General features: G+C 38.4%; 2 protein-coding genes across 2 annotated transcripts in view; both read right to left on the minus strand.

The window, feature by feature from the left end:
- The window catches only part of LOC128519142 (adhesion G protein-coupled receptor E5), a 181557-nt gene that overhangs the window by 101927 nt on the left and 52754 nt on the right, over window positions 1-26876 (minus strand). Inside the window, exon 2 of the mRNA XM_053492739.1 lies at window positions 24301-24381. Within this exon, the coding sequence (XP_053348714.1) occupies window positions 24301-24381 (81 nt within the window). The remainder of the gene's footprint in view (window positions 1-24300; window positions 24382-26876) is intronic.
- LOC128519145 (adhesion G protein-coupled receptor E1-like) overlaps window positions 1-26876 on the minus strand; it is an 89640-nt gene that overhangs the window by 16303 nt on the left and 46461 nt on the right. The window contains exon 2 of the mRNA XM_053492749.1: window positions 21295-21697. The gene's annotated coding sequence lies outside the window, so the exon portion shown is untranslated. The remainder of the gene's footprint in view (window positions 1-21294; window positions 21698-26876) is intronic.

Below are 26876 nucleotides of genomic sequence, written 5' to 3' on the forward strand. Positions count from 1 at the left end.
GTGTCAGCATATTGTGTAAATACATTACTACAAATATTATTTCTTTTTCAGAATGAGCTACCTTTCTTGGTATTTTTTTTAAATATTAAAATCCAAAGAATGGATCATTTGAAAAAATGGCAAAGTCATGTTACATGGCACAAAATTTCTGCCACATATTTTTATAGATATCTTTTCAATAAAATATAAAATGTTTAAATGTTAAGGGCACTGGTGGCTCAGTGGTTATGCGGAAGGCCCTGGTTCGATTCCCAGCCAATGCCCGAACCCCAGCGACTGGATGCAGTGCTGGTCCCAAGCCCGGGTACAATGGGAGGGTTGTGTCAGGAAAGGCATCCGGCGTAAAACCTTTTTTTTACTACAATGCATACCACATGCATTTCTTCTCATATATGGTTTCTATAGTAACAACTAACACACAGATTAAATTTTATAAAAATATGGTGTATTTGTTGATATGGTGAATTTCCTGCAAGGAGAATTTTATGTAATATTTTATTAAAGAAATCACAAATTGTGCTCTTAGTAGTAAATCTGTAACTTTAAAATTCTGACACAGGAAAGTCTTTGAAATGAAAAGTTTACACTTTGTGGTTTCTCACTAATATGGCACGCCTTTTTTTTTTTACTTTAAGAGGAAAGAAAAGAAAATTGGGTGTGGTTATGACTGTTATAACTGTTATAAGAAAAACAAAAATTTTTGTTTAACCTGACTTATTAGAATGTAATTAATCTATAAGTATTATAATTATTCCCCATTTATCAAATGTCAAGTTTTTGTTGCAGTCAAATGTTTACATAGACTCATGAACATGACTCTCATGGTAATATTGGGTTTGCAGTTAATCTTTTGCAGTGATCTTCATCTGGGCTGTAAACATTTGATTTTAGTTTGGAGTTTCAGAAAACAACACAGAGACGAAAATTATACATGCAGCATCATAAATGTATGACATTTCTGGTGAATGAAGATGTAAAACTGATTTTACATTTGCAGAAGACTGCATGCAAAGTATGATAATGAGACTATTAGCTGCAGTAAAACATGTGAATGGTGCAAACGTTTTAAAGAAGGCCGTACAGTATGTCGGTGAATGATGATCCTGGCTGAGGATGCTTGGAGCTCGTTGCAGTCGTGAGTGGAACGCCTGATCCTCGTAATAAGTGCTATGTAAATGCATTTACATTTTGTGGTGAGAAGGAGTTTTGTACTTCCTTCCAGATTTCCGGCTATGCACCTGAGATTGATTATTGGGTGTAGTTCAGGAGAGTATAAAAGGGTGTGGCGAGAACAGCCAGGTGTGGCCCTAATTCACCCCCAGGTTGCGCTTCCGGAAGTGTGTCGTCCGGTTCCGCTGGACTTTTGGTTATTTGTAAATGTTATTATCTAGCTAATAGCGATTTCCTTTGGGAAGCCTTTTGGTGTTTATTTTTGCATCCATGTTCCGGTGTTCTTACTGAGGGATTCGAACCTGTGTGTTCTACATTTTCCCGGGTAACCAACCCTGGGTGGCGTAATCAGTAACTTAGTTGTTAAGGTTGGTTCAGGGGAATTTTATTCCCTGACCCAGCGAAAGACACCTAACCACACCGCCACATTCGTTTTAAAATGATCTGGATTGTGCAGTACAATTTTGCTGTTTATTCCTGCATCTTACTACTGTTACTCTTCCTAAAGCCTAGAATGTAAGTTTTAAAAGCTATAAATGTTTCATTAATTTGTAAGATTTTACGGATTAAACCTTAAACTTAAAAATCTTATTTTTTCATCTGCTGTTAAGATAAGTATTTTAAGGTATAGAGTATAAATGTGTCACTGGTAGAACATCAATATCCACAGAATCAGAGATAGAAGTGTGGGAACAGTCGGGTTAAACTGCTGTCCACTGGACTCAGTACCTGTAAAGACAACGCTGGGTTTATTGTCCTCAGAATGTTTTCTGTTGTCTACAAGAAAAGTTTACATGTGATCATAACATATTAGATCATGTGATCATACAACAGATTCAAGCGAAACAATAAACACTGCATTGAACACCTTGACTTGCATTAAACTTCTCCTGTCTGTTGGAGGCCACAAAACCTGAAAGACACGTGCAGTAATAGGAACCTTCTGTGTTTCTGCACTCAGCATCAGGACCACAGATGGTTTGGTTCTCCACCTACTTTTCAATGTCTGAATGAATGCAAAGGTTCAGGTTTATCTTTAGTGCATTGTCCAGACAGCAATGACCTGAACAGTCCATGATGTCATCTAAACCATTACACCCCATTACACACTCACAAAACTAACTACTTTTTGTATTGTAGGAATTTGCATTAGTGGTTTTCATAATCGTTAATTAATCTGTCATGCTGTAAACATAACCACCACAGACTACAGCACCTACTGTACGATTAGTGTTCATGTCCTCTGTAATATTTTAAGTTCACTCAATACTGATTGCTATCAAGTATTTGCTCAGCATATCATATCTGACCTCATATCATGTCTGATTCCTGGTTGTGGTCTTTATCTATTATCTTCGCTTTTTTTTCTCCAAAAGACTGATCAATTTTACTGATGTTTTAATGTTATTTGCTCATCATCTGAATATCTCCTGGCTGTGACCTTGACCTTGCTTTGTATTAGTTTAAACTGTGTGCTGCAGTTTCATCCATCAAATCCTCTCAAATCTAACACATATAAACAGCGAGGGGGTCCATTCTGTAGTTTCACCTTGAATATTGTACAATAAGTAGGAGCATTTTTATAAACAAACCCATACAAATTGCAAGACATATTTTATTAAGAGTCCAGTTTCTGTGTTACTTGATTAAAAAATATTGAGTTTAATGACTACTTGATACTACTACTTTTCATCCTAGAAGGTTGCCATACTGCAGCAAAGCTCTGCAGACCACATTCTTTTTGTTTTTTGTTCCTACAATAAATATCCAACAATATGATGATATAATGCAACAGAATTACAGTAACTTCTTCAATGTTTATTATTTTTCTAGAGCAACATGTCCCAGTAAGTGTTTCATTCATTTTATACTTCATCTGTTCATGGACCAGATCAATTTATTGTCATGAAACATCCACTAAACAACCAGATTCCTGTTGTACAACACAGAATTTTCAGTTGTAGCACAAAAAAGCATCCTGATGGAGGGCGAACTTCTCAAATTATACCCTTAGTATACTCTCAAAAGTACATTAACAAAAAAGAAAACACTTACTAAGAGTAGGTATAGGAAGGCGGGTTGAATGTGTAGCATAGATTGTAGAAAAGAATAAAAACCTATTTTAGTTTCTGCTGATTATTAAAACTAATAATCAAGCATGATAATAAACAGATTTACACAACTACACAAAACAACTTGTTTTGTGTACCTTTAAGCTAATAATTAAAACTACGTCTCACCGTTGCATGTAACACTTTGACTTGCATTAAACTGCTCCTGTCCGTTGCTGGCCAAAAAAACAGAAACATACATGCAGTAATAGGAACCAGGGACGTTATGGGATTTAGCATTAGAGCCACAGATGACCTTTTTTTCCGCACATTCATTAATATCTGGGACAAAAGAACAAGAGCAGATGTTCAGGTTTATCCTTAGTATAGCATTAATACTGAAATAAACATTAGAGAATATTACAGACATACAGACCTTTGCATTGTCTACCACTCTCCTGAGTGAAATTAACAATCCTGAGTGAAATTAACAAGTTGCATTTGTACCACATGGTTCATACTCACACTCATTATTATCTGTGTTATAGGATGAAGATCACATATAAAGAACAAACATATATATATATATATATATATATATATATATATATATATATATATATATATAATATGTTTCAAATAAATTATTAGATTTTTCGGATTTCACATGGCTTGACAACAAAACAGTTAAATAAAATAACTGTATTTTCACAACATATCGCTCAAAATCCCACTCAGTCTCATCTACAGTATGTTAAAGAATGTAGGTCACATATGACGAATATATGCATTATTTCAGAGTAAAGTAACTTTTTTTTCCTACAAAAGAATAAAGAAAAATATTTTTTTAAAGTAAAAAAAAAATTGAACCTGTATTATTCCTGTATTTTTACAGTTGTTGTTAGTATTTTCATAGAGTTTGTAAAAAAAAAAAAAGAATTTCATTAGATTATTTGGATTTCACCGGGGTTTGACAATAAATTACTTACTATGGGTAACTAAATACATTGATGTTTCTGCTACTAACTTTGTGTAATTAAAACGTGGGTAACACAAATGTCATTAACTCAGTTTTAAAGAAATTAAAAAACGGTTTAAGGAAAAAAAACATATTTAAAATGATCATGAAATTAGTGCGCATTAAAAAATTCTAAGATTTATTTCAGGTTTGTCCTTACCTACACATTCGCCATTTTTAAATATATATCCTTTACCACATGTTTCTTCAGCAGTCGCCTCCTTTAATACGGCTAACAGAAGACCTGCAAAAAAATAAAAATTTAATTTAATTTAAATTTAAATAAAAACTGGATATCTGTGTTACTACTACTAGTGATAATAATAATAGAGATAATAATAATAATAATAATAATAATAATAATAATAATAATGAGCCTCATTTAACAAGATTTTTAGTAAATGTTTCTGTCCACAGCACCAAATAAAAAAAATGTTAATGAATAAGTAATTATCTTTATTCAGGAATTTCCTTTTTGATTTCTTTCTTTTTCATTAGAGCATTAAAATTTAAAAGCACATAAATGTATGCATTATTAAAATGTATAAAAGTTCTTGAATTAGAAGTTCACAGTGTAATCTGTATATAAAACCTCCATACATTCATCTAGGAACCTCTGTAGTCCATCTAGGGACCTTGGAGGCCGATGGTAACCATTGTATTTACTCCCATTTTGTATTTTGGTTTTATTTCTTAAAATACAGGAGTAGAACCCTTTTTTGGTATCTAAAAACAATTAATTATACATTAAAACTGCACATTACTTTTCTTATCAGTTTATTCACATTTGATATTGTGCAACATCTACAAAAATAGTTAGTTGTTTTATCACAGTGTGGTTCTTGTTTCAATTTTTCTCACTATCCTGCAGTTCTGTACCACGCAGTTTGAGTTTTCTGTTTTTTTTTTTTTCCAATTGTCTTTAAGTAGTCACAAACATAAAATTATAGAAACCATGCATTACGGTTTCTGTAAAGGCTTTACTGTAGAACATTTTGTGGAGATTTTTGATAGCCCAAAGAGAGCATTCAGATCATTAGAGCGAAACTCCTGTCTAGATGATATTTAACAAATTTTACACACAAAAAAAGCTACTGAGTTTGTTCAGGAACTGTTGGTCTCCTGGGAGTTAGACACACCAACCTCTAGAGTATTCTAGACAGTGTTTTTTTAATGCCTTACATCAGTGCACAGAGTTGAAAAGATTATAACACAGAGTACATTGCCCACAAACACCTGTTACAGTTAAACTGTCAAAAAGCCAAAATAAGACAAAATCACACAGGACTAGATGGGACTCACCCCAAAAACTGTACACTGCAAGATGCAGAGGAAGAGCCCTCCGCATTATTAAGGACTCCACCCACCCTGCACATGCTCTATTTCAACCTCTTCCCTCGGGCAGAAGGCTGAGGAGCCTTCAGTGCAAGACCACCAGGCTCAAAAACAGCTTTTACCCTGAAGCAATTAGACTGCTGAACTCTAGCTGTGCTCTGTAGGTCCTCTCCTATTGAACACAATTAAACTTTTAGTGTAATATATAACTCTATGGTGCAATACATATATATAACCCTATAAGTTAAATATACAATGTGTGCAATACAGCCTCTGAAAATGTGTGTCATGATCTGGATGTAGATTCAGAGGGGGTTCGACTGGCTTAAATAGAAACACAGGGGAGAGACACAGGTGAACATAATTAGTGCTGGGGGGACATACTAACATAGACACACTAGGGGGGGACAAAGCTGCGTCTCAGTAGTCCGGAGACCCAGATCTTAATCCTCCGGACTGTGGAGGTGCAGGTGTGACAGTACCCCCCCCTCAGGGCCGGCCTCCCGAGGGAGGCGAGGGCGCCCCCGGCGTCTTACCGGAGGAGGTTGGGATTCTCGGCCTGGCTGGATTGTCTGCCGAGCGGGACGATCCGGCCGTTCCTGGTGAAACGTTGTAATGAGTTCTGGACTCAGGATGTCCTTTGCCGGGACCCAACTTCTCTCCTCCGGACCGTACCCCTCCCATTCTACCAAATATTGGAGTAATCCTCCTCTCCTCTGTGAATTTAGTAATTTAGTTACCTTAAATGCCGGTGCGCCCTCTATCTCCACAGCCCCGGGGAGCGAAGGCTCTGCTGTGCCCTCGTTGAGGGGTCCCCGGACCACTGGCTTTAGAAGAAAGACATGAAATACAGGGTTAATTTTCATATGCGGCGGTAGTTTTAGTTTAAATGATACGGGGTTGATTTGAGCTATTATAGGAAAGGGACCGATGTATTTAGGTGATAATTTACGGCAGGGGAGGTGCAGGTGGAGGTCCCGTGTCGAGGACTTTCTCTCCGTCGTCTATCAGCAAACCTTTTGAAACGAGAGACTGCTCGGGAGATGTGGGTGTGTGCGTCTTCCCACACTCTCTCCGCTTTACGAAACCACTCATCCACCATAGGTACTTCGGTGAGCGTGGTGTCCCAAGGACAGAGCGGAGGTTGATACCCGAGTAAGCATTGGAACGGCGTTAGGCCGGTCGTGGAGTGGACTAACGAATTTTGGGCATATTCTGCCCAGAGTAGCCAGTTAGCCCAGTCATGTTGTCTGCCACTACAATATGCTCGAAGATATCTCCCGAGCTCTTGGACAGTCCGCTCTGCCTGTCCATTCGACTCGGGGTGATAGCCCGACGTTAGGCTAACAGTGGTCCCCAACTTCTGGAAGAACGCTTTCCAGACCCTGGCGATAAATTGAGGACCACGATCGGAAACAATATCTTCGGGTATGCCATAGTAACGAAACACGAACTCAGAAAGGGCTTTGGCTACCTGGATGGCTGACGGGAGAGAGCCAAATGGGGTGAAATGACACCCCTTCGAGAACCGATCTTCTACGACCAGAACCGTCGTGTACCCTTTAGACACCGGCAAATCTGTGACAAAGTCTACAGCAATGTGTGACCACGGTCGATTTGGTGTCGGTAGGGGCATTAGTTTACCAGCCGGAAGGTTATGAGAACTTTTTGTGGTCGCACAAATTGCACAAGATAAGACCACTGTCTTTATGGTTTCCCCTTATCCTAGGCCACCAAAACTTTTTTAGCTATAATGTTAAAAGTGCGTGTCACGCCGGGATGTCCTGAAGACACGTTGGTATGTGCCTCAAGTGTGATACGATCACGGAAGGCTTCCGGGACATAGGTTCGGTTGCGGGGACACTCGGGGGTATGCGATTTTCACGCCCCCACTGAGTAATCTCCGCGTCCAGATCCCACGTCACCGGGGCAATTACGAGTGGAGCAGGTAAGATAGGTTCAGGATTTACTATAGGCATAGGAGTAGGATAGTAGCATGACAGCGCATCTGCTTTTTATTTTTTTGAACCTCGTGTAGCGAATAACAGGGCTCCCATAGAGAGAACAGTCAATGGATCACATTCCTGAACACCCTCTTCCAGCATGCATGGCACCATCCTGATAACCTTATCTGGTTTGCTATCTTAAGGGGGACGTCTGTAAAACTAAGAAACTCCACAAGGCCAGATGCTTTGAAGTAGACCCCGAAACTGAGGGTGTAAATCGGCGATCCGGTAAACAAAGAAGACAGTTTTACAGCTCCACCCCAAGCTGGGGAGGAAGAGGCCTCATCACACCTGGACAGTCTCTTGACCTCTGGAAGACATGCCTTTCCATGAACAAAGGCATATGGCATGGACACTATTTTAAACATCTTTAAAGTGTGCCAGTAGGGCAAAACGCATTTACATATATTTACTCAGTTCCTTTTATTCCTGTGTATATGTTTGATTAATCTGCATAACGTTCAAGGTGTAATCAGCATTTACAAACCTTTTTATTAGATAAAGGAAGGAATGAGTGGGTAAGATATGTAATGTTTGGTGTCAATCTCAAGCTGGCTTTATTTCAAGAATGTTGGTGAACATGGGTAATTGGTAGCATGAACGGAGCTCATGCAAAATTACTTTTTATAAAGTATTAAAAACTCCAACCGGATGGGTCACACGTGACAGCCGAAACACCTGGCTAATTTATGCATGGAAGGAGGAACCACGTGAGGTGTGGCTAAGCCCTGCAATCACATCCGATTGGATGAATCACCTGTGGGACGGACTGACCCCAAAGGGACAAAAACCCTCAGGAAGTCTATGGTAAAGAGAAGATCAGAAGTTAACATCACAACTGCAACCTACAACATCTTCCAAGCAGCTCGGGCTCCCGCCCTTGCGGGCACTGCGCCACCGCTGCTGGCGTCATCCGCTCTTCAAGAACTCTCAACGAGACTTCGTGCCAGAACTCCAAAGTCCCGCAACGAAGGAAACCTCAGGAGAAGTTCCAGAGCGCAGCCATCGGTAACCAGGCAACCAACGCCTCACCGAAGGGCTTTCCTGACTGACGTCATCTCTACAACAGCACACCAACCAATCAGCAACGCTGTGATTCCCTTCGTTGGAGGCGAACCCACGGATGAGAACGAAACATAACGCAAGTAAACAAACAACGCTGCATACCTTGCTGAAGTTGGTGCTCGTTTCATAACTAAACCGTAAGATTGAACCCAAGACTCTGCTCTTGTGACTTTCGTTGATCTAGTAACCAGTACTAGAATAACTTCATCCATTTTCACTTGCCAAATTGTTTGTGTGTATGTGTGTGTGTGTGTGTGTGTGCGCGTGCGTTCAAGTAGTGTAGTTTCATGTATCGTAGATTAGTCAAATAAATTCTCGTTTCTTTATAAAGTACTGTTGTCTTGGTCATGTATTTTAAAGTCTAAACATTTGCCCAGATCGTGTTACCTTGCTCATAAATTGCTAAATACTAGATTTTGTGTTATAGCCGTTGGCCATGTGATAACCAGAACTAGTAAGATACACTAAATTGTGCTAAACGCTGGACGGGTAGTCAATATAGTGTACGTTATAACTTTTGATTTAATTAATCAAATTAAACCGAATCGTTAAAGATTCGATACAACTCTGACCCAGAGCTAAAAATTACTTATTAATGATGACGGATGCGTTGGCATTGTGCTCACAGTAAAATGTCTATATTAATTGGTGGACAATGCAACCGTCATTCGTTGTCTTGATTATGTAAACCCTACGTATTAATGATGAAGAATGCCGGAAACTATTCATGGTCATTATTATGTTAAAACTCTACCTATATATTATGGTGGAGAATGCCGGCAGCTTTTCATTGTCATTATAACGTTAAAACGCTACACTGGCCTATAGGTGATGTGGAAGTGGAAATGCGTAAAGAACAGCGCCCAGCGAGCTTGGCGAGTGTTTAATCTCTTTGCTTGCTGGATATATTCGAGGTTTCGGTGATTGGTTAAGACTATGAACGGGTATTTGGCTCCCTCTAGCCAGTGTCTCCACTCCTCTAACACCGCTTTAACTGCGAGCAGTTCCCAATTACCGATATAATAGTTTTGTTCGGCAGGTGTCAGTTTTCGGGAAAAGAATGCGCAAGGATGAAGTTTCTCAGGTTGCCCTTGGCGTTGCGATAGCACCGCCCCGATCCCCACCTCGGAAGCATCTACTTCTACAATAAACGGCTTCTCGGGGTCGGGAAGCCGTAAAATAGGTGCGGTGGTGAAGGCCGTTTTTTATTTCAGTTTAGTAGGCTTACCTTTAAGCATAGAGGTGAGGGGTGCTGCCACCGAACTAAAGTTTCGAATAAACCGCCGATAAAAATTGGCAAACCCGAGAAAACTTTGTAGCCCCTTTACTGACTGGGGTTCCGGCCATTTGGTTATCGCCTCTACCTTGGATTTCTCCATCTCGACCCCCAGTGGCCCTATGCGATAGCCGAGAAATGCAATCTCCCTTTTGTGGAATTCGCATTTCTCTGCCTTCACATACAGCCCGTGCGCGCGGCAGGCGACAAAGGACGACGATTACATGACTGACATGCTCGGAATATGACCTTGAGTATATTAGAATATCATCTAAGTATACTACAACACAACGGTTAAACATATCCTGAAACACGTCGTTCATGAACCCCTGAAACACCGCAGGTGCATTTACCAGCCCATACGGCATTACGTTATACTGATAATGACCGGATGAGGTGCTAAACGCCGTCTTCCATTCGTCACCCTTACGTACACGAACGAGGTTATAAGCGCTGCGGAGATCGAGTTTTGTGAATATGGAGGCACCGCGGAGTTGGTTGATAGCGGCCGGAACCAGTGGCAGTGGGTGCTTATACTTTATTGTAACTGCATGGAGTCCTCTATAATCAATGCAGGGCCGTAAGCCTCCGCCTTTTTTTTCTATAAAAAAGAAACCTGCCGAAGCTGGAGACGTGGACCTGCTGATGAGACCTTGCTTGAGAGCCTCCTGCACATATTCGTCCATCGCCCCAGTCTCCTCCAGGGATAATGGGTAAATACGTGCATAAAGCGGTGTTTTCCCTGGCAGGAGCTCGATCGCACAGTCCCACGGACGATGCGGAAGAAGTCTCGCTGCTGCCCTAACGCTAAATACATCTTTAAAACGCTCATACTCTGGTGGTACATTAGCGGATACTTTATCAGTCGGACTTTCAATCGTGGTGGCTTGGATCTTCAACATTAATGGTTTACATGTCTTAGCACATCGCGGGCACCAAGATCGGATGCGAGATTCTGCCCAATTAAAATTAGGATTATGATAACTGAGCCATGGTAGACCCAGGACGACGGAATGGTCCAGTTGAGGGAGAACAAAAAATTTTATCTCCTCAGAGTGGCCGGGAAAGGTTAACCGGAGAGGCGCAGAAATGTCTTTAATAGGCGATTGTGTTAGAGGCTGGCCATCCAGAGCTTTGATAGATATCGGGGACGGAAGCTTCGACACAGGAGCTTGTAGCGCGGAAAGGATAGCAGAAGATATGAGGTTGCCAGCCGCCCCGGAATCTATTAAGGGAAAAACAGACACAGTGTTATTATTAAATGAAAGTTGTGCAGGTAAACAAAGAGGTGAATGTGTGCGCAGTGGGGTGCGGAGCGTTACTTTAAGTAACGGGCAGGAGCGGACTGTGTGTTTATCCCCCCCACAGTGCAGGGTTATGCCTGTACTGTGGGGGGGAAAAACACACAGTCCGCTCCTGCCCGTCTTCGGGCCCGTTCAGTGGTGGTCAAGTGCGCTGTGCCCATGTCCATCGGTTCGGCGGAGGACCCTTCGCGCCCAGGGGGCTGCAGCTGGTGAGGACTTGTTTGGCGGCTGAGAACAAGGCGTGTAGTGGGCTTTCCGCAGCCAGCACTTGGAATTTTACGGCATACTTAGCCACAGGTGTGTTTCCTTGTTTGATCCTCAGCAGCTGCCGTTCTCCGGTTTTCCCCTGATCAGGATGGTCAAAGACGGCGCGAAGGGCCTCAAGAAAACGCCGATATCTTGCGGTGGTGGCGCCGCCGGTGCTCCACACGGCCGTAGCCCAGTCCAGAGCTCTTCCGGTGAGATGTTGTGTTACAAAGCTGACTTTCTGAACGTCCGTCATATTCGGGTAATCTGCAAGGTAGAGTTCACTTACAACCCTCCGGGTCGCCTCCGTACCTTTCCGGAGGGGTGGGCCGTGGAAGAACAGGTGCGCCAGGTGCTTGTGGGGCCGCCGGGGGCAGTCTCGCTGCCGCGAGTTAGTTAACGCTGCACGCCAGGTCGTGCACGGCGCGTGCGAGGCTGCCAATCTCCTGCTGTTGAGTGCGCAGGTAGCTGTGTAAGCTGGTGGTATCATCCGGCAGCGGCACTCCCGCTGCGTCCATGGAGGTCCGTGCATCTGTCATGATCTGGATGTAGATTCAGAGGACGCAAAATGCAGGAATGGTGAATATACAGTCTTTTGTTTATTATTTCAGAAAGTCTTTTCAAAGAGAACACACAAAATATAAACTAAAGTAACTTAGTTCCAAACAAAAAGAGACAATCGCAAGGGCTTCCCAGCCCGCTGTCTGGCGTTTCGACCTTGAACTTGACGAAAAAACGTGTCTGTGTGTGACAGACCTTACCCCGACCCTGCAGACTTTGACTCAGCCCTGAGGAGGAAACTTGCAGACGTGTAGGGTTAGTGACAGGCAACAAACAAACATGACTACAACAGTGCACGGACGTGATTCTCCGGGTTCGACTGGCTTAAATAGAAACACAGGGGAGAGACACAGGTGAACATAATTAGTGCTGGGGAGACTTACCAACATAGACACACTAGGGGGGGACAAAGCTGCGTCTCAGTAGTCCGGAGACCGAGATCTTAATCCTCCGGACTGTGGAGGTGCAGGTGTGACAATGTGCAATACACTATGCATAGTTTATGTCTAATTTACTGCATAATATATCTCTGACTGCTCTTATTTATATTCATGTATATACATATTTACACCCTCATATTTATACTACTATGCTATCTCTGTTGCTTAAACGGGACCTTGGTCCTAATTTCGTACCAGAACATGGAAGTGTGCTGGTATGACAATAAAGCTCCTTAAATCCTTGAATCCTTGAAAACAGGAGATACCAGCTGCTCATGGTGTCTCTCTATCTCTAGACTGAAACCCTGCTACTCTGCCTCTACTGTAGGAAGACTCAGTTTAGGTAAGCAGTGACACCTATCAAGTCCTGCTCCTCTGGAGGTGGTGTCACTTCACAATGAGGTTGTGATGGTGTAAGACTTACAGCTATAAAAGGAAATGGATTGATATGAGTACAGATCTCATATATGAGTAACAGTTTGTACTAGACATGCTTAATAACCATTACTAGGGTAGTGATTTTTCCCGCTCATCTTTTCGCCTTAGTGTCTCCTTCATTAAATAGAAAATGTAAGAAATGAAACACTTATATGTGCTGTTATATAAAAGTAATCTTTTTTTTTTTTGTCTCACTTAATGCTAAAAATAGCTTTTAATGTTGCTGGAGAAAAAACCCTGCAAAAAGCAAGCTTCTCTGTCCTGACACTTCCCTGCCACTGCAGACTCCTTACATGTGCTTTTTAGAGAAACATAAGGACATTTGAACAGTTGAGGATTTGTTCAAAGTTTTTTTCATTATGTTAAAGTAGAATGAGAAATAATTGATGACAATGCATCCCCCCCAAAAAATGGGTCTGGATATTAAAAGTCATAAGTAAACTTACATGACACTCTAGTGTTCACTGATGAATACTGATCCTTACAGACAGGGATCATACTGTATAGCATGTGAGAAAAAGCAGAACAGAAGAAGCTGAAGTGTGATCAGAGGATATCGTAATGGGCTGGACATTTATCTTATCTTTAATCATTGGACAGCATATTCTGTATAAATAATTCGCCATGTCTACTCCTGTGGGTGATTGTTATATAAAACAAGATATTATTTTAGGTTCTACTTTACTGACATGAATAATTACAATATTATGGCTGTAAACTAAATGTAAGCATTAATGCCAGAGACTGCTGATGCCAGTTTAGCAGGTAAGTGTAGTGGTAGTAGTAGTAGTGTAATATGATTGTTTATTTTCCACTATGTTAGTAAAAAGCCATAATATCTAGTCATTCATATGTTTCAGTCTGCAACAATTATTTTAACCCTACCTGATGAGGCGAGTATAGTTCCCTTTTTCTCTTCTTCTTCAGCCCTCACTCTGACATCAGTCCTAATGTTGGGTTTAATTTAACCAAAAACTATACCACAACCACTTCTTTCTAAACCTGAAAAGTTAAAATCAAAACCACATGAAAATGTCACTACATTCACTTTAATAAGCAAAACTAAAACAGCAGTAAAGTGGGTTAATCCTTTAATTTAAAAAGTATTTTTTATTTATTAAAGAAAATACCTGGTTTTGGCATTCACTTGATTAATAAATGTAAAAAGTGAAAATTACTTTGTATTTTTATTGAATAGAGTGCAACAGAATCACTAACGGTTGTAATGAAAGAATTATGTGATGATGCAAGAACTGATTCTGAGGCTGATTTCTCTCTAGCCCAGACTGCAGATTCATGCAGCCTGTCAGTGAGCGATTACACGGAGACATATCCCTGAAATGTGTGGAATGTTTTACACATCTCTGTCAATGGAGGAAAATGTAAATATAGGTAGAATAATCACATGCTGTATTTTCCAATCAAAATCCAAAACACAAAAACAAAGATAACAAAAGTGTAAGTTTAATATTTTTTTAGTTTAAACAAAAGAGGTACAACTTTTCCATTTATTCTGTTTGCTATTTGGCAGAAACATGGCATTGAACAAGATAAAGCAGTGTGACCAAACCGCACATCCTGAAATGTTTTATTAGGTGACTAGGTGGCTGTGTCATTGAAATTATATATTGTTTATCCTCGAAATTAAAAAGACTGGTGAAACTGTTTTGGAATTATTAAAGTGTGTTTAGGATGTGACAGAAACCAGATTTTCACATTTATTTTGCGTTCTGGTGTTGTGTTAAATCACTAGCGTGCTAGTCAGACATGCTGCCACAGGGACTGCTAAGCTAATCGGACCAAACAGTTATGGCTTATTTACATACCCTAGCGCTCCTGAGATATGGACCATTCCCTTACCCTGCATTTATTTCATATCTCAGGGACCATAAGGCCTATAAATAAGCTGTGTTCACGGTTGGCCGGAGAAAAACTGATGTATCTGTACCCCTTCACTATTTCTCTAGCAATTGTCTCTACTTCCACTTAAAAAAAAAAAAAAAAAAAAAGATTTATAATAAATGAAAGGTCTATGCTGAAAGGGAAACAAGAAATATCACAGCAGTATTTTGAGTTTGCAAGACATTTAGACCAACTTATTTCCATGAAGCATCTGTTTTTATTGTCTTAGGTATTTATTGCTCTGCATTTGTCTTACACTTGCTGTGTATCTGCACTTGTGGTCTTGTAAATAAGAAAAAAACGTATCCTTTTTGACTTGACATAACATCTGAAGGAGTAGCACAGCATAACACAAAAGTGTTTGTCACACGTGCAGACTATTTTCTGCATGAACAGTGCCTTATTATATGGTTGATGTAACAGAGGAAGTAACTATTTTTCACTTTATGTACCATAGTGCAGTTCCACTGAACACAAACTGTTTTAATTAGTACAGCCCTGTGATGTAAAGATACAGGAGAATAAAATATGCAAGATCTAATTTATATTTGCAGTATAAATAAATAACTTAATATTATTGATTAAACATTTTATAGCATATCATTGAATTCTAATTGGTCTGAAGGTGTTGATTTATTTTCAACAACAGCTTGGACATACAGTATCTCACAAAAATATTTTTGTAAATATTTTATTATATCTTTTCAAGGGACAACGCTAAAGTTATGAAACTCTGATAGAATGTAAAGTAATCAGTGTACAGCTTGTATAATGGTGTAAAGTTGATGTCCCCTTAAAATAACTCTACACACAGCCATTAATGTCTAAACTGCTGGCAACAAAAGTGAGTACACCCCTAAATGAAAATGCCCAAATTGTTCCCAATTAGCCCTTTTCCCTTCCTGTTGTCATGTCACTCGTTAGTGTTACAAGGTCCCAGGTGTCCTTAGGGAGCAGGTGTGTTAAATTTGGTGTTATCGCTCTCACACTCTCATACTGGTCACTAGATGTTTAACATGGCACCTCATGGCAAAGAATTCTCTGAGGATCTGAAAGAAAGAATTATTGCTCTACACAAAGATGGCCTAGGCTATAAGAAGATTGCTAACACTCTGAAACCGAGCTGCAACACGGTGGCTAAGACCATACAGCGGTTTAAAAGGACAGGTTCCACTCAGAACAGGCCCCACCATGGTAGACCAAAGAAGTTGAGTGCACGTGTTCAGCGTCATGTTTTTGGCCTTTATGAATCAAAGTCATGTTTTTGGCTTTTGAAAATAGACGTGTGAGTGCCGCCAGCATTGCTGCAGAGGTTGAAGGGATGGGGAGCCAGCTTGTCAGTGCTCAAACCATATGCCGCACACTGCATCAAATTGGTCTTCATGGCTGTCGTCCCAGAAGAAAGACTTTTCTAAAGATGGTGCACAAGAAAGCCCGCAAACAGTTTGCTGAAGACAAGCAGACTAAGGACATGGAATACTGGAACCACATCCTGTGGTCTGATGAGACCAAGATAAACTTATTTGGTTCAGATGGTGTCAAGCGTGTGTGGTGGCGACCAGGTGAGGAGTACAAAGACAGATGTGTCTTGCCTACAGTCAAGCATGTTGGTGGGAGTGTCATGGTTTGGGGCTGCATGAGTCCTGCCGGCACTGGGGAACTACAGTTTATTAAGGGGACCATGAATGCCAACATGTACTGTGCCTTACTGAAGATGAGCATGATCCCCTGCCTTCGGAAACTGGGCCGTAGAGCAGTATTCCAACATGATAATAACCCCAAACAAACTTTCAAGACAACCACGGCCTTGCTGAAGAAACTGAGGGTAAAGGTGCTGGACTGGCCAAGCATGTCTCTAGACCTAAACCCTATTGAGCATCTGTGTGGCTTTCTCAAACGGAAGGTGAAGAAGAAAATAATGGTGGCCACACAAAATATTGACACTGGGCACAGTTTAATAATTTTTATTTAGGGGTGTACTCACTTTTGTTGCCAGCAGTTCAGACATTAATGGCTGTGTGTTGAGTTATTTTGAGGGGACATCAACTTTACACCATTATACAAGCTGTACACTGATTACTTTACATTCCGTCAGAGTTTCATATATTTAGTGTTGTCCCTTGAAAAGATATAATAAAATATTTACAAAAATGTGAGGGGCGTACTCACTTTTGTGTGATACTGTAGTTATAGATAGGTATATGGCTATAAATCTTAGCACAGGTCTACAATGTGCATAGTCTAGTATGTTATCATTGTATTAAGTTTAAGCATTTATTTGTCACATATACAGTACATTACAGCAAGGTGAAATTCTGTCTTCACATATCCCAAATTTAGGGCCTCCACTTAAAGATGTGAACAGATGAGGACTTAAAAATCCTCAAAGTTATGTTAATTGTTTTATAATACACTAAGGTAATGTGATGAATACTGATCATCTCAGCCAGGGGTGGGACAATGAAAATGAATCCAAAAAAAATGGGTCTGGAAATAAAAAATCGTAAAGACCCTTACAACATGACATGCCACTGTAAGAAAGTCTGTGAAATAGGAAGTTTACACTTTCTCACTAACATAGCAAGCCATTTTTTTTACTTTAAGGAAAAACTGAGTGTGGTTGTTGCTAATTATATCACTTATAAGAAGGACTAAAAGTTTTTTTTAGCCTGACTTATAAAAATATAATTAATTTTAGGATGGTAAAAGTCACTCTGTTTTGCTCTGTGCCACAACACACCACCCTGCCCCTGATTATTTTTCTGTAAAAGCTGGTCCTAATATATTTTATTCCTCATTTATCAAATGTCAAGTTATTGTTGCAGTCAGAAGTTTACATAGACTCATTTTATTTTAGTTTTGGAGTTTCAGGAAACAACACAGATAATTATACATCATAATTATTTTAATAATTAGATAATAATAGAACTATTCATCATAAATGTATAAAATTTCTGGTGAATGAAGAGCAGAAATTGCAGAAGACTTCATGCTGACTATGATAATGAGACTGCATTAACTGCAGTAAAACATGTGAATAGTGCAAACGTTTTAAAGTAGGCTGTATGTCTTTGAATGATAATTCCAGCTAAGGATGCTTGGAGCTCGCTGCAGTCGTTCATGTGAACATTTAATGAGTGGAACGCCTGATCCCTAAAAAATTAACTGATTACACCCCTCATTCATAAGTGCTGTGTAAATGCATTTACATTTGTTTTAAAATGATCTGAATTGTGCAGTACAATTTTGCTGTTTATTCCTGCATCTCACTACTGTTACTCTTCCTAAAGCTTTTTTAAAGATTTTACAGATTAAACCTGTAACTTGAAAATCTTAATTTTCTCCTGCTGTTAAGATAAATATTTTAAGGTATAGAGTATAAATGTTACAACTGGTAGAACATCAATATCCACAGAATCAGAAGTGTGGGAACAGTCGGGTTAAACTGCTGTCCACTGGACTCAGCACCTGTGAAGACAACGCTGGGTTTATTGTCCTCAGAATGTTTTTTGTTGTGAAAGTTTGCATGTGATCATAACATATAAGATCATGTGAGTCAAGCAGAACAACAAACATAAACATTCCATCTCACCTTTGCATTGAACACCTTGACTTGCATTAAACTTCTCCTGTTTGTTGGAGGCCACAAATCCTGAATGACACGTGCAGTAATAGGAACCTTCTGTGTTTCTGCACTCAGCATCAGGACCACAGATGGTTTGGTGCTCCACACACTCTTCAATGTCTGAATGAATGTAAAGATTCAGGTTTATCTTTAGTGCATTGTCCAGACAGCAATGACCTAAACCCATGATGTCATCTGCTACCCCAATACACACTCACAAAACAAACTACCTTTTGTGCTGTAGGAATTTGTATTAGTGGTTTTCATAATCGTAAGTGAATCTGTCATGCTGTAAACATGACCACCACAGACTACAGCACCTACTGCACGATTAGTGTTCATGTCCTCTGTAATAGTTAAAGTTCACTCAATACTGATTGCTATCAAGTATTTGCTCAGCATATCATATCTGATCTCATATCATGTCTGATTCCTGGCTGTGGTCTTTATCTATTATCTTCGCTTATTCGCTATTATCTAATGCTTATCTTTTTGTCTCTAAAAGACTGATAAATTTTACTCATATTTTAAAGCTTTTTGCTCATCACCTGAATATCTCCTGGTAGTGACCTTGACCTTGCTTTGTATAAGTTTAAACTGTGTGCTTTAGTTGCATCCAGCAAATCCTCACAAATCTAACACATGTAAACAGCGAGGGGGTCCATTCTGTAGTTTCACAACGAATATTGTACAATAAGTAGAAGCATTTTTAGAAATGAAGATTATTAAATTATACAATAAACCCATAAAAATGCAAGATATATTTTACACAAGTGCATAAAACTTTTTTTGTGTATCCTCAAAGCTAATTTATGTCTCACCATTGCATGTAACCTTTTGACTTGCATTAAACTGCTCCTGTAAAATACTGTATGTGACCTTGATAAAATGGTTTGAGACAATATGACAAACCTCTTGTTAATAAAACCTAGTAAATGGTGTAATTTTGTTTTTGGCTAGCAAAACATAATTACACCATTCACTAGGTTTTATTTTTGTGCAAAGTGATTTACATAACTCTTACAATTTCCTCAATTTATCAAATTAATATTCTTTAAGTGATTTTCAAGCCACCTTAAATCATGAGGGCTATAACGGAATCTGACCATACAGATAATAACTTGAATTCTGCACTTTTGGCCTAAAATGCTCCAAACTACATGCGCAAGGAAACATGGACATTGAAAAATATTATTTAGCTTATGTGAAAGATGCAATACTTTAAGTAGATTTAAGTAGAACAATGACCAAAGAACACATTACCATTGCAGGTAACCCCTTGGATTGCTTTAAATTTTTCCTGTCCATTGCTGCTCACAAAACCTGGCTTACATGTGCAGTAATATGAGCCAGGAGTATTTTTGCACTGAGAATTAACACCACAATTGTTTTTCTCACACTCGTTGATGTCTGAAAGAAAACAAGAATAGAAGTTTTAGTTTTCTTATCCTCAAATTGTTAAATACATCAGAGACAAACAGCTCAGCTTTGCTAACTAGCCTTCCTCTTGATTACATTCCAGAGGTTTGATTTAGGAGTAAATTGCAGCAGTCTTTTATTTTTTCCAGAGTTGTATATATATGTTAGAGATGCTCCGATCAGCATTTTGTGGGGCCGATCACCGATTACTGATCACCAAGGTCATGATCTGCCGACTGCCGATCACTAGGGATCACAGAATGGCAGGGGAATGGGAATCTTTTTCTATAATCTAGCAGAGTTTGCACCATTTGTAAAAATGAAACAACTCTAAATTAACTATATTAAAAAAAAAAAACTGTAGAAATAGGCTACAGTCAAGATCTTGAAGAACCACCAAGTGTTTATTTTAGAAAATGAGAACTTAAGGCTACTGTAGGCCATCTTTCCCAAATAAGGCAAAGTAACTTAAAATTATTCCAAACAAAAAGAGGCAGACCAACACAGATCAGCTTAATGGGATGTAGCCTCTTAATACACTGATTGCATTATAATTGGCAGCAAAATGTAAAACTTGTTCTCATACTCGACATATTCAGTTGTATAGCGTGTTCTAAGATGTCTAACTCATGCCGTTGCTTGCTTCCACCTTGAGGGATTTCATCACGACATACATTGCAAACGGCTAACTTTACGTCTTTATCGGACACTTTGAAAAACTTCCAGATGGGAGAACTCATGTTTCACAACGGTGGAGGTAAGCTCCTCTCTGCTGTTGTTTACCTCTGCGCGTGCATGCACGTGTGAAAAAGTCGCGCGAGTAATTTGTCAAGTGATCGCCTTTTTTGATCAGTGCTTTCGGGGTTCGCCGATCAAGCTATTTTTAGCCAATATCGGCCGATCATGATCGGTGGCTGATCAATCAGAGCATCACTAATATATATATACTATATATACGGTATACTATATATATACTGCTCAAAAAAGTAAAGAGAACACTTAGTCCCGGTTTAACTTGAACGGCCTCTCATATGTGTATGCATCAGTTCAAGTCAAACCAGAACTAAGAGTTCCCTTTACTTTTTTAAACAGTATATATATATTAACTTAATTTTTGTTTCATGTTTTTTATTTCTTACATGTAAGCTAATGTAGTGTATTTTAAATAAAGTGGTGTAGATTAAACATTAAATGCTCTAAGAAGTATCATGATGAAGGTTTACTACAAAACTACAGTAAACACAGTAGTACATTTAAGAGTCTTTCACAAATATTCACAGAATATACAAATGTGTTTTACAAATCCTTGCTACAATGTCAAATTTATTCCTGTCATTTGGGTAGACATGAAAGTCAGCTTATTACATTAAGTTTAGATAATGTTACAGCAGAGTTCTCATGCTTGTTACTTTCATCCCTTAGCTAATTCATGTCTCACCGTTGCATGAAACACTTTGACTTGCAATAAACTGCTTCTGTCCGTTGCTGGCCACAAAACCAGAAACACACGTGCAGTAATAGGAACCAGGGGCGTTATGGCATGTAGCATTAGAGCCACAGATGACTTTGTTTGTAGTACACTCATTAATATCTGAGACAGAACAACAAAAGCAGAGGTTCAGGTTTATCCTTAATGTAGCATTAATACAGAAATAAACATCAGAGAATATCACAGACATACTGACCTTTGCATAGTTTACTATTATCCTGATTGAAATTAACAGATCTTGTCTGGTACCCCGTTACACACTGACAGTAGTAGCTACCATTTGTGTTGTAGCAAGTTGCATTTACACCACATATTGATGCCAATCCTGTGTCAGACTCACACTCATTCTCATCTGTATTATAGGATAAAGATCACATATAAAGAATAAATAAAAGAAACATTAGAGAATAAAACATTAGATTTTGATTTCAAATTCAATTTTAAATAAATCAGATATTATAAGTGGTGGAAAGTAAGGAATTACATTTTCTCATGTTACTGTAATTGGGTAGATTATTTTACTTATTTAACTTAAATATGTTTTGTGTGAAGTAATTTTATTCACATTTTAAATCACATCTGTTACTAAGTAAAAACATAAAAAAAAACAATACACAGCACAGTGGATACAGCACTAAATGATGTGCAGAAGAACAAACTGGAACTAAAATCAATAGAAAAAAAAGATGAAGACAGTCAGGTCAGACACCAGTGGTGCAGACTAGGGCTGTAGTGGAGGCTAAACACTCGTAAAAAAAAGTTTACGCGCCTCCAAAATGTCTGAAATAGCCCTTACCCTCCTCTGACTAGTTTTAATGCAGTTTTAAAATTTGCTAAAGTTGTTTTCCAGAACGTGTTTTTAACAACTCAGGTCAGGCTGAGGCCACACTACACAAGTTTGTACAGGAATTTTGTATAGAATTTAAAATGGTGCCAAAGCCCAAGTGTAGGGTCTTAGTACAGTTTAGAAGTGACAAGTGTGTGAGGAGAGCAGACTGAGAACAGATTTCTCCTGAATCACAATATATCAGAAGTGTTTGACTTTTTCAGAGTCGACTTTGGACGCTGTTGTGTGTATGCACTGGTCACCAACTCACCTGGGAATGTGGCCCGTCAATAGCCAATCAACATAAGGAGGTGGGATCTTTCACTCCCCCCGGTCATTCATTCATTCATTCATTCATTCATTCATTCATTCATTTATTTAATCATCTATTTATTATTTTATTTATTCATCATATGGCGACATGTGTAAAAAAGAAACATCATGTGCGTGTGTGCTTAGTGAGCGAGTGGGGAGAAAAAGTTCACAGTTGAAGTAAACTAAAGCCAAGTCAAGTGCAGGAATGGTGACGTATTTTTTAAAACGCACATTAAAACTGCTGCTGCCTGTCAAGACTGCCTTAATGCGGGGACTTAGCTAAGCTGAAGGACCTACTAAGATTAGGGAGCCATAAAAAAAACACATTTTTGTAACTTTTATATTTTATATCCATCACATTATCCATCATTTTGTGTATTCATAAAAGTAAATTGTTACAGGAGAAAAAATATTCTGAGGTCTCTGTATTATTATTTCGCTTTGACTATTTGGCAACACTTATGATCCCTCACCTGGTGGAGTCTTTAAGTATATGATCCACCAATTTTAAGTCGTCATAAAAAATCTGCAATGCCAGGTGAATAGTCTATACTTCTAGTCTTATCAGAATCTTTTAAGATTGTGAAAGTCATATAATGTGGCTTCAGCCTTATTCGTATTGTTTTACCAGATCAAACTGTATATATATAGGCTATATATATATATATATATATATATATATATATATATATATATATATACTCAGCAAAAAAAGAAACGCCCCTTTTTCAGGACTGTGTATTTCAACAATAATGTTGTAAAAATCCAAATAACTTTACAGATCTTCATTGTAAAAGGTTTAAACAATGTTTTTCATGCATGTTTAATTAACCATAATCAATTAATTAACATGCACCTGTGGAATGGTCGTTAAGACCTTAACAGCTTAAAGAAAGATGCCCAGGGTCCCTGCTCATCTGCGTGAACGTGCATTAGGCATGCTGCAGGGAGGCATGAGGACTGCTGATGTGGCTAGGGCAATAAATGTTTCACAATGTGTCCCTAAATGAAGGAAGGCTCAAAATCAAAAGTACCAGTCAGTATCTGGTGTGGCCACCAGCTGCTTGAAGTACTGCAGTGCATCTCCTCCTCATGGACTGCCTATTGCGGACAGTCTGAGCACTGATGGAGGGATTGTGTGTTCCTGGTGTGACTCGGGCAGTTGTCTAAGCAATGCCTACTTTCTGTAAGCTGTTAAGGTCTTAACGACCATTCCACAGGTGCATGTTAATTAATTGATTATGGTTAATTGAACATGCATGGAAAACATTGTTTAAACCCTTTACAATGAAGATCTGTAAAGTTATTTGGATTTTTACAACATTATTGTTGAAATACACAGTCCTGATAAAGGGACGTTTTTTTTTTTGCTGTATATGTTATACTATATTTCATACTTTCTTTCATAATTTTCTGTCTTACTGAAATGCATGATTGATTCTTTAGTTTTTCGAATGGTCGGTGATGTTATAAGTCTTTAATTGTTTACTCTTAATGGTGATTAATATTTTTGATTGACTTAAGCTATGGTTATTTCTTGCATACTGTTGTTTAACAATGAATTTCATTTTAAATTCATGTCCCCCCTGACTTACCTTGATCACATAATTCATATTCATAAATCAACCTCTTTTTTATACCATTACATCCCAGGTTTCCTCTATAAACTGTGTGTATTAATGCTAAAAGATTACATAACACAGACGACTTCAGCTCAGTTTTAAAGAAAAAAAAAGTGTTTTCGGGACAAAATGCAGGCATTAAATTATGCATGCAGAAAACCATTATAATATTTTTTGCAGGTTTGTCCTTACCTACACATAGGTCATTGTCAGTTATATATCCTTTATCACATCCTTCAGCAGTCATGTCCTTCAACACGGCGAACAGAAGACCTGCAGGAAAAAAATTACCTTTAAATCAGTTTACAACTGGATATCTGTGTTATTAATACTACTGATAATCAGTGTTGGGTGTAACGCGTTAGAGTACTTGGATTACTTTTTTGATGTAAGGAGTATTCTAACACGTTGGGTCCATCATTTAAATACTTAGTTACTTAGTTATTATTTTAAAAATGTAATCCGTTATTTAGACAATTTATTTAATCCGAGAGGCCGACAGCAGTCATTCCCAATCTGTTAGTGTGTGTGTGTAAGTGAAAGTCGTCCTACAAGCCCCCCATGTTATCCCCCTATCTCACCTATACAGTTTGACTATACGAGGGCCGACGCGCAGAAAGATGGAAACCTAATCACAGCGACAAAACTCGCGGTGAATCATGATGAACTGTACTTATGGCCACCGCGCAAAACCGTGTAGGTGAGATAGGGGTATTAGTAGTTAACAGATTTAGGTAGTAGTAAACAAACTTTGCTAAGTAGAATAATTATAAAGGTCTTGACTAAGACAACATGCATGAGAAATCACAAAGGAGTTTTCTGCAGTGGAAAAGTACTCAACTAGTTACTTTTATCAAAAATGAATGTTGATACTTATCACTTATACTGATAAAAATAAGTATAAGAAAAAGAGGAAGAAGACATAATACGATAATAAATTGTATTAAAACAATATGGCATGATAATTGGTACGCAACATATATGATATCAGGAAATGTAATAAAGAATACAATAATTGAAAACATTTTAAAACATTAAATAAAAGTAAACTGAATTTATAAAATCATAAATACCTAAACAGAAAGTTTTTTTAATTAAATTGTAAGCAAAAAAACTAAACAATGTGCATCCTGAGCTGAAATAAAGCTGGCACCACCAATTTGAAGAGTAATAACAAAAGCAGGTCTCTCAATTTTATCTGTATTTCCAGAGAATATTTTTACAAGATTCTAGGTAAAGTGTTGATGTGTAAGAGTAAACAGTAATATTTAATATAAATATAAAATAAAATATGTTATAGTAAATAAAAATCTGGAATCTTGGAATCTTGACATATCTAACTAGATCATACCATGGTATCAGATCTGATTTGTCTTTAGCAAAATGCATTAGATAGATAATGATCCTATCTATATAATTGACCTGTTTTTACTTTAAGGTAAATTTGGTGTGTCGGTCTGACGATTTTATAAATACAATTTATTCACAATATTTACAAATTACAAGAAAACAATAATAAAGTATTCTAGTTGCAGAAAACACTTATGGATTGAGCTACTGAACCCTACTGCAGCTTCAAGCACTCTGTGTGTAACCTGTGTTGATATGTTTAACTTCAGTCATGTTTATAACCATTATATTGACTTGCAGGTGGTAATGAGATTGTGCCCCTTTAAAAGATCTTGCAATCATTATGTGGAGGCATCAAACATGTAGGCAGGACAAGCAAATATTTTACTGTCTTATAAACAGTGAGATTTATTTTAGTCATCAAGCACCATGATGAAACTGGTTCTTATGAAGACCTTCTCAGTAAAGCAACACCAAAACTTACCTCTTCTGCAGAGGAGAAGTTTATTTAGAATTACCAGCCTCAGAAATCACCAAGTAACATTACATCAGATTAGACCCGTTAGAAAGGCTTTACAGAACATAAATAGCAGACACATCTTACAATATCGAGATTACTGCATATTGTGTATGCTCTTAGCATTGTTTTACAGTGTAAAAATAAATAAAAATCAGCAAAGAACATGGAATTAGGAGGGGTGTGAGGTAGTGTATAGTTACTAATCTGATGGGAAAGATTTTCAGTGTCCATCACTGGGAAACTCTTTAGGACAGAGAAGGTGTTTTTTATTGTAACATCACTACCATGACAAGATCAAGGTTTTTTTTTTCTTTTTCATATTAACCTCAAGAAAAAGAAAAGAAGACATTGATAAGAGGATGCCTGTGTACAGTGAAACTGATGTTTCAACATAGAGAATTACTGTACAGTATTTACAGTCTGTAAACTCACCAATAAATTACAAATGCTAAATTTCACACACTGATAGTGAGATTTCACCATGTCAGTGACACTTGCAATATCATGGAGTTTTGCAAAGATCGAACAGGAAAGTAGTACAATTACAAAACTACATCTGTAACCACTGACATGGAAACAAAACCAAAATAGATGTGACTCACCAAGAAACAGAAGAAACGGGTGGCTCATTGTGAGTAAAAAGAAAACAGATCCAAACTGAACACACTAACCACTGATTAAATCCTGCTCTCGGGCATTAAATTAAAGAATAATACAGTCACTGTTTGTTGCTTTCTGTTTCAGTACTGCCCTGATAACACACTCAAGAGATCCCCAGCTCTTCCTCTCACTAAATCTATATAAATCTTCGTCTCTCAAACTCACAACTGAAATGAAAGAGGAGGGTTTCACTGGGTGAGCAGTGTGAGTCCGGCCTCTCTGGAGGTGGGAGAACTCA

Source organism: Clarias gariepinus, chromosome 3, assembly GCF_024256425.1.
Source record: "Clarias gariepinus isolate MV-2021 ecotype Netherlands chromosome 3, CGAR_prim_01v2, whole genome shotgun sequence".
NCBI lineage: Eukaryota > Metazoa > Chordata > Actinopteri > Siluriformes > Clariidae > Clarias > Clarias gariepinus.